Source organism: Festucalex cinctus, chromosome 16, assembly GCF_051991245.1.
Source record: "Festucalex cinctus isolate MCC-2025b chromosome 16, RoL_Fcin_1.0, whole genome shotgun sequence".
Lineage (NCBI taxonomy): Eukaryota > Metazoa > Chordata > Actinopteri > Syngnathiformes > Syngnathidae > Festucalex > Festucalex cinctus.
Window position 1 is genome coordinate 11,383,026 of NC_135426.1, and position 8,756 is coordinate 11,391,781.

Genomic DNA, 8,756 nt, shown 5'->3' on the forward strand with positions numbered 1-8,756 from the left:
GGAACAAAAGCAGCAGTGTGGGATTTGCAGTGCAACAGCCGTCTGGGTATCGTCGCAACTGCGATATGACGTAGTTTTCAGACAAATGACTTCTTATTTACATGTGTCACGTGGTATTTTTAAAAGTCCAAAGTTTTAGGGGACAGGAAATTGAAGTTACCGAGTGGTAGTAATTTTATTTATACGATCTTTGGCCATGAGGAGTCATGACGTCACCACAAACGCCTGCTGCGTTCAATGCTTGAATTGCAGACTGAAGAGCAGCATCGTGAAGGCAACTTTTTCCCCCCACTTGAATCTCCACAAAGTCACATCCGCGGACGCCAAATATGGCTCAGATAAGAGCCGAGGGAGCCGAACAAGACTCTCAGCCAACGTCGGAGCGTCTTGACAACGGAGAAAGCGCCGATGCCGGCTCGGAGGGACAGGCCGTGTCCGACTCCAAACAGGAACCGGATAACAAGAACGACATCGGGGCACGAATGGACGTTGTAGCTGGTCGTGGTGTTACAGCGCAAAACGACGAAAACTCGCTGCCTGCTGACGAGCACGTCGAAGCGACGCCATCGCCGGGGGACGAGGAAGACTACGGCGGGGACGGGAAAGTGTCCGAGCCGGGCAAGAGTCCCGCACAGGGCAGTCTGGCGACGAGCACCGAGTTCACCCAAGAGGGCTCCCGGGTGCTGAAGCAAGAACAAAGGGAGGCAGGCAACGACGGCTCTCCCACAAAGGCGGCCGACAAACACGAGCACGGCGGCGTGAAAAGACGAGCCAGCCTGGAAGTGACCTCGTCCGACGGAGAGCCGCTCAGTCGTATGGATTCCGAGGACAGGTCTGCCAAAGTTGTAACGCAACAAGCATGGCCACTTGTTCACTCAGTCCAAATACAAGCAGGTTCCCTGAAATGATGCTAATCCCACTTGCAAAAGGGATGCACAATATTTAAAAAAAAGTGCCATATTATAGTATTTAACTTGCACCACTTTTTCTTCAGTAATAACTTATAACATACTTTTTAACACAATAGTTAGTTTTGCCGTGACCGGCAACTGACCACGGAGCGTCATTTTGCCTTGAATCGCGTGAGAACGACGCCATATTTGCCACATTTGATTATTATCCTGCCGTGATGGAGTTGGGGTCGCTCTGCATTTATGAATTTCCCACTTTTAAAGAAGTAAAAGATGCGGTTACTGTATTTGAAAAGGTGGAAAGTGTGTCCTACTGCCTGAAAAACCTGCTCTGGGGGTTTCTGGTTCGGGTCAAGGTTAGGCTGCGAATGCCAATAACAGCCTATTGATTAATAACAGCCTAGATGATTTTTTTTTTTTTTTTCAACTAAGGTCTACTAACGATTTGCTTAGGTCTCATGACATGACTGCCAGCAGTTTAAGCAGGGAGAATACATATTTACTCAGCCCTAGTATGTATTTATTTGTTGTTGTTGTTTTAGTATCAGCAGCACGCTCATGGACATGGAGAGCATAGCATCAAGCGGCCGTTCCACCCCAGCAATGTTGGCCAGTCACGGCGGGTCCGGCGTTGTGGGCAACGGCTCCATGCCAGTCACCGGCAAATCGTTAAGCTACACCTGCTGCTGGGACCACTGCCAGGCGCACTTCTCCTGCAGCCCCGATCTGGCCGATCACATCCGAGCCACGCATGTGGATGGACAGAGAGGAGGAGTCAGTAATGGATTTCATATTTCTACTTGAAGCATTTTATGAATTTGAAAGTCAGTTTTAATCTTTGATCGGATTGTTTAATTTTGAAGATTCTTCAGTATTGCAAGTAGGGGTGTGAATTGCCTAGTACCTGACGATTCGATTCGTATCACGATTCACAGGTCACGATTCGATTCGATACCGATTAATCCCGATACGAATTTATAAGTCGATTGTTGCGATTTTTTCCATTCAAATTTAGAAAATACTAATCAGTAAGCTTGTAGAGTGTAAGATTTATATGAAAATGTATTATTTATTTTATCTGAAATTTCTGTCTTATAGAGGTTGTAATCTGTTTCATGTTTGAACAGCATTATAATAAAATATTAAGGCTTAATGTTCCGTTCATATAACATTCTTCCATGCTCAAGGTGTGAATCCTAAAAAAAAAAAAAAAAAAAAAAAAAAAAAACGATTCTGCCGATTATTGAATCGATTCGAGAATCGCGCGATGTAGTATCGCGATATATCGCCGAATCGATTTTTTTTTTTAACACCCCTAATTGCAAGTCACTTCTTTATTATGCATTTTGAAATGCTACTGTGGAAAGTTATGACAACAATACTGCTGCACGTGCTTGTTTTGCAGGTATTTGTGTGTCTGTGGAAAGGCTGCAAAGTTTACAACACACCGTCCACCAGCCAGAGCTGGCTGCAGAGGCACATGTTGACTCACAGCGGCGACAAACCGTTCAAGGTGACGCACGCTTTGACAGATTGATTGTGACGTCCGCACGCTTTGCCTGCCGCTCTGTAATGTGTGCGCATGTGTGGCTGCAGTGTGTGGTTGGAGGCTGCAATGCCACATTTGCCTCCCAGGGCGGTCTGGCACGACACGTGCCCACTCATTTCAGCTCCCAGGGTTCGTCCAAAGTTTCCAACCAAGGCAAAGTGAAGGAGGAGTCGCCGTCAAAGGCTGGCCTCAACAAGAGGAGGAAGCTCAAGAACAAGCATAGACGCTCACTCCGTATGTATGGAGAGCAACTGTTCCTTTTTCTGATCGTCCTTGCCATGAGGTGCCATGTTGATCTTTTATTGAGAGATGCAAGCTCCCAATTTACTTCAGACTTTGTAACACTAAACATGTCATTGGGGAGGAAAAATGACTGACTGTGCTCAGTTTGGACATTTTCACTTGGGGTTGCGCTCGCTTTTGTTGCCAGGGGCTTCAAAGTGTGCTGATCTCATATTGAAAATATCGCATCGGTGCCATCTACTGGGATTGTGCATCAGTAAAGTTGACATTTACAGTGAAGCGGTATTGGTGGCACGAAAGCAGTCCGGTAGATGGGGAAAAATGTTTGATGCTAAAATGGAGGCTAATGTAAGTTCAAAATGGACATGGCATAAATAGAATCATTGTAGAATCAAGGTTTTATATGCCCCCCACCAGTGTAAAACACAGCATTTTAATTAATATTGCATTTGTGGAATATGAAAAAAGCAGTGAAATCCACCTGTTTTTTATCCATCTCAGTGGCGGCCATTTTGCCACTTAGTGTTAATAACTGAAAACGATGTCACGGGTGCTCAGGTAAAGACCAGTCACGGCTCACCTCTTTTCTGAGTTTGGTCATGAGCCGTGATTGGTTGTTACCTGATACATGAGCAACTGCGATGTCGTGTTAAATGGATAGTAAGTGGCAAAATGGCCGCCCTCTGAGATTGCTAAAAATTGATGTATTTTGCTTCAATGGATACTTCACTTATTTAAGCCCATTATAGCAATAAAAAGTTATTATTTTGTCTAATTAATTTGATACCTTCATTATTTTTCACGTACAATTAGTACTTTTTAAAAACACATTTTGCAACTTGCTGTCGACTGAAACTGACATCATAAAGACTCAGGTAACCAATCACAGCTCAGCCCGTGAATGTCACATGACCAAACCTAGAAAACAGGTGAGCTGTGATTGCTTACCTGAGTCTTTATGATGTCAGTTTCAGTCGACAGCAAGTTGCAAAATGTGTTTTTAAAGGCATTAATTATCCATGAAATATAATATAAATATCAAATTTATTCTAGGCAAAATATTAATATTTGACTGGCAAAAATGGCTTAATAAGTAAAGTGTCCCTTTAATTCACGTTCCACGAACACAATATTAATCAGAATACTGTTTGGATGAGTGGGGCTGCATAGAACGTATTATTGTAAAGAAAAATTTAAGGTTGACTTCTCCTTTTTATTTTTTTTTTATTTTTTTTTAGCCCGCCCTCATGATTTTTTTGATGCCCAGACCATGGACGCCATCCGCCATCGAGCTATATGCCTCAACTTGGCCACACACATTGAAAGCCTCGGAAACGGGCACAGTGTTGTGTTCCACAGCACGGTACACACAGAAACAAAAAAAAGTACTGCACATGTGTCTTAGTGTTTTCATGTGAAAGTAGTCGAGCGTATGTGTGTGCTTTTAGGTAATAGCAAGGAGGAAAGAAGAATCTGGCAAAGTGAAAGTCCTTTTGCACTGGACACCCGAAGACATGTAAGGCCCCCCAATCCGTGTGATTCATATATTTAGCACCCGCTACTTTACGAATAGCTGTGATGAAGCTCACATCATTTTAGTCATTCATAGATTGTGTGTCACTGTTGTTTTCTTTTGGCAGCACTCATCTTAGTTTATTGCCATTAAATGTAAATGGATAACCTTTTTTTTTTTTTTTTTTAAGACTGCCCGACGTTTGGGTGAGTGAGAGTGACAGACTGCAGCAGAAGACCAAAGTTGTGCATCTGTCCAAGCTGCCAGCTGACACAGCTGTTCTCCTGGATCCTAACATTTGCAGGTGCGTATATGCGCATGTGACAGGAGAACGAGCCCAGAATGATTTTTGTTGCCAACAAAAATGTTTTCTTTTTTTCCCTCCCACTCACAGGATGTTCTTCTGAGGATTTCATCTAGTCCTGAACTATATACAAAGATTTTTTAGAGAGTTTAGAGACGTATCTTCTTCTTTCCATGGTTTTCTGAAGTCATGCCTGGTAGATGTTGAACTCAAATCAATTTTAGTGAATCGGGGACTCCGTTTAGTCGCATTTGTAGAGAGGAGCAGTCTTTGTAAATACTTGAGATTTGTAATATATTTTTTTACCTTGTTTTTTTTATTTTTTTATTTTCTACCCTCAAAGTGGACCGTAGTTTTATGTACCTTTTCTAACAAATATTGTGAAATAGTTGCTCTGGTTGGATTTCCCCTTGTCATGTGAAATTTTATATGCTTTTAGAAGGCCATTATTGAGGTAATTATCAAGTATGTCAGCATCGTGAACTGTATTTTCTTAACAGTAATTAGTACTGTATTGCCTTTTTGTCACTGCAAAATGTGACAGACTTTTAAACAATGTAATGACATCCTTTTTAATCGAAAATCCTCAGAGCAACTGGTCTAGCTGCTGTATTGTTCCTGTGTAAATTGTTTTCTTAGACATATAAAGTTCCTACATTGAGGCTCAATCCTTCTGACTTGACTTGATTTGTATTAGCATACAAATGAATCCTCAATATGCTTAAAAAAAAAAAAGTTGGGTATTTTTATCATACATCTAGTTAAATTACAGAACTGCATTTCTGAACATTCCACACATTTAACAAATACAATTGCAGTATTTGGAGCAAGTCCTGCCTTCCTCCATGTGTGACTGTAGATTCTCAGGCAGATGATGTAGGCCACAGATAAATTCAATTCACTGGCCACTGGACCAAAAGAGTAAATTATCGCAGGCAGCTGTTATTTTTCTTTAAACATGTCCTATATTAACACACATTTTGACGTCGACAATCAAATAAATCCTATGAGTATTAGTTAAGATATGAGTAAGTTATGAATTAAAATTTGCGATTCATTTATGTGCGTTATTTGAGTTGAGGTGCCCTCACCAAGATGGCCGACACATAGGCACGTTAAAAAGCGGGGTCGAGGAAGCCCTGTCGTGACGTCATAATCAGCGGCCGGAAATAAACAACGCTGTCCTGTTTTGGAGCAATGGCTGGGCTCCTGAAAAAGGTACAAGCAGAGGTCAATGTTTGTCGTTTTGTAATAAACAAACAAAAACTAAAAGTAATATTAGCTCCCCAATTGTTTATTTAGTCATTGCTATTCACCCGAATCTTTCGACGTCAAAGTGACCGCTGTAGCTAGCGTGACGCTGAACGCGTTTCATGAGCCATGATTCGACTCGTGTGGTTTATACGTAAATTGTCACTATAATATTACTCATATTCACTACATGGAGATGTGTGTCGCACACATGATAAATAAAATAAAGCTAATTTTGCAAATCATCAAAAGCTAAGCACTTAGCTCGCGGCAAGAATTATTGTTTATTGATGTCTAACAACAACAAAGGAGCGATGTGTTATCTTCATATAAAATATATGTATGTCTTCAGTATTTTAATAGCAGTGAGTGTCGAAATGGTTTTATTTTGTTCCAATCTGAGAGTCCAATATGAGATTTTGGGGGCCGATACTGATATTGGCAAATGGCAGTATAACTTCTAATATCAACCAAAGTAAATGTACAGGTTTTAAATGATATTGTTAAAATTTGTAAAAGGTTTCTTAAAAAGTCTGAGATGTATTCACATTCTGTAATTCCAATCCAGATCTTGTTTTAAAAAAATATCCCCAATGCTCTCTTGTAGACAACCGGCCTGGTGGGCCTGGCAGTCTCCAACAATCCACATGAGGTAAGACGGCAACATCCAGTGCACAGCCGCCAACCAAAGTCGTCAGTACGGATGACTTTGGGTAAGAATGTAGTGCGAAACATTTAGCTTCGTGCTCTGTGATGTTTGATCCAGCTTGCTTATTTTGCAGCAGGTAACTGCAGAGACACTTTGAACTAAAGCCACAGAAAAAGATATAATTATATAAATATTAAACCAAATTAAAATGACGCATTTCAAAAATAAAACCTAACAAACTCACTTGAAAAAATAAAAGTAACTGAATTAAAAATAAATAATTAAATAAAAACGAACTAATGAAAAATCCTTTATATTCGATATTTACATTTGTTTGACTACCTTCAAATTAAGATGGGGAAACTGCAAAAAAATAAAAAATAATAATTTGAAAAGGGGGCAAATCATTTTTCACGACATGGTATCATGTTAATACTGTATATGATTCATGTAAAAAAAATGGTCTAAATGAAATGACAAATGGGGCAAAAACATTCTTTTATTTGTTTCCCTACCTGTCATTCATCGAAACGGCACTCAGCGACTGAGGATTCTCTACTCCAAAATCCTGACAGTGCTGCAGACCATGCCACAAGACGCAGCCTACAGGAAGTATACTCAACAGTTGGTCAGTGAGAGGTTAAACCACGTCACAGCGGTGAGTACACTATTAATAATTTAAAAAACAAAAACAAAAAAAACACTGAAAACCAGCATGGCACAAAGTGAAACTGAAAACATTTAAATATCGCTGACGATAACGTGACAAATAATGTTTCATGCTCTCACAGGAGGCCGACGTTGAGAAATTGGAGAAGAAGATCAATTGCGGACAGATTGAAGAGGTCATTTTCCAGGTAATGTTCACTACGGTTCATCTGGACTATTTGAGTCAAGAATGTACTGTGTCATTGTTGATTTTGTCGAGAAATCAAAGTCATGTGACTGCAGACTGGATGACGTGGCATAATCAACGTCCTGTTTTCACGTTTACAGGCAGAATGCGAGCTGGCTCTATCAAGAAAGATGGCCGAGTGGAAAGCGTGGGAGCCGCTGATTGAGGAGCCTCCTCCCAACCAGTGGAAATGGCCCATCTGAAAAAAAGAAAACGACAAAAAAACAAAAAAAACTTGTCAATTATATTCTTGATGTTATTATTAATAAAAATGAATAATTGTTGGATTCAAACTGTTTGTTTTTGTTGGTGCAATTTTTATCGCTTGGCTTTTCTAATAATTACAGTACACCATGGTGTGAATATTACATTAGTTTCTATTAATTGGCGGCACGGTAGTCGTGTGGTTAGCACGTCCGCTTCCCAGTTCTGAGGTCTCCGGTTCGAGTCCAGGCTCGGACCTTCCTGGGTGGAGTTTGCATGTTCTCCCCGTGCCCGCGTGGGTCTTCTCCGGGTACTCCGGTCTCCTCCCACATCCCAAAGACATGCATGGCAGGTTAATTGGGCGCTCCGAATTGTCCCTAGGTGTGCGTGTGAGTGTGGATGGTTGTTCGTCTCTGTGTGCCCTGCGATTGGTTGGCAACCAGTCCAGGGTGTCCCCCTCCTACTGCCCAGAGCCAGCTGAGATAGGCGCCAGCCCCCGCGACCCTTGTGAGGAGCAAGCGGTCAAGAAAATGGATGGATGGATAGTTTCTATTAATTCTTAAAATGGAAAGGGTGGGGTGAGGGGGAAAGATGCATAGCAAAGACAGGAAAAACAACGCGGCAATGCAAAATAGAAGCATATTGTCAGACATTTTGTACCGCGTACAGGCATAGGCAAATGTAATAATATAAATTATAATATAATTATTTCATCAGAATCTTGGCAACTTTCTCTGTCACAGTTGCTGCTGAGAGAAGCTTTTTCAACCTTCAACTCATTTGAGCATGTCAAATCGACCTCATGCAATCTTGCCTTTTTTTCTTTTCTTTTTTTTTTAAGTATCAATCGTGGTCTCTAAGGCACTGTTACATGATGATGTATAGATGACATCACTGGGAGAAAGTCAAGTCAAATAGGCTACATTTGACGCAGAAGAGGTGAGGTGGTCGTTTTTATCAAGTATTACTCGTAAAGCTCAAATTGGGGTGCTTTCCCCCTTCTTTTTTCCACATTAATCGATCTTCCCAACCGCTTATCCCCAGTTATGCAAATTATACAGACTCCTGCAAAGTATAGGTACTGTTTTGCATAGTTATTTAATGTTTGTTCTGTGCAAATATCGCACAGTATTTCACACAATTTTGCATTTATTTGCCATGCATGTAACTCAGTTCCATCCATTGTCCTTCCCACTTACCTCGATTTACCCCTTAACCACCTATTCTTGAATTTCTT

At 41.1% G+C, this 8,756-nt stretch overlaps 2 protein-coding genes across 2 annotated transcripts; both read left to right on the plus strand.

Moving 5' to 3' along the window:
- The first annotated feature begins 101 nt into the window (after nucleotides 1-101).
- LOC144003565 (zinc finger protein aebp2-like) lies at nucleotides 102-5,188 on the plus strand. Its single transcript, XM_077499969.1, has 8 exons — nucleotides 102-832; nucleotides 1,454-1,685; nucleotides 2,317-2,424; nucleotides 2,508-2,694; nucleotides 3,942-4,066; nucleotides 4,152-4,219; nucleotides 4,407-4,520; nucleotides 4,611-5,188. The coding sequence occupies exons 1-8, from the start codon at nucleotides 330-332 to the stop codon at nucleotides 4,621-4,623; spliced, it is 1,350 nt and encodes a 449-aa protein (XP_077356095.1). The 5' UTR covers nucleotides 102-329; the 3' UTR covers nucleotides 4,624-5,188.
- Nucleotides 5,189-5,594: 406 nt separating this feature from the next.
- ndufa5 (NADH:ubiquinone oxidoreductase subunit A5) lies at nucleotides 5,595-7,608 on the plus strand. The gene is made up of 5 exons (XM_077500197.1): nucleotides 5,595-5,738; nucleotides 6,379-6,423; nucleotides 6,962-7,078; nucleotides 7,212-7,277; nucleotides 7,417-7,608. Exons 1-5 carry the CDS (start codon nucleotides 5,718-5,720, stop codon nucleotides 7,516-7,518), a joined length of 351 nt encoding a protein of 116 aa, XP_077356323.1. The 5' UTR covers nucleotides 5,595-5,717; the 3' UTR covers nucleotides 7,519-7,608.
- Nucleotides 7,609-8,756: the final 1,148 nt, after the last annotated feature.

Bases quoted from the DNA above. Each gene is read 5' to 3' on its own strand.
- LOC144003565 (XM_077499969.1), top strand. From the start codon at position 330: ATGGCTCAGATAAGAGCCGAGGGAGCCGAACAAGACTCTCAGCCAACG. The intron at 2,695-3,941 runs GTATGTATGGAG...ATTTTTTTTTAG, and splicing joins CAAGCATAGACGCTCACTCC to CCCGCCCTCATGATTTTTTT. The intron at 4,067-4,151 runs GTACACACAGAA...GTGTGCTTTTAG, and splicing joins GTGTTGTGTTCCACAGCACG to GTAATAGCAAGGAGGAAAGA.
- ndufa5 (XM_077500197.1), top strand. From the start codon at position 5,718: ATGGCTGGGCTCCTGAAAAAG. The intron at 6,424-6,961 runs GTAAGACGGCAA...AACGGCACTCAG, and splicing joins TCTCCAACAATCCACATGAG to CGACTGAGGATTCTCTACTC. The intron at 7,278-7,416 runs GTAATGTTCACT...TCACGTTTACAG, and splicing joins TTGAAGAGGTCATTTTCCAG to GCAGAATGCGAGCTGGCTCT.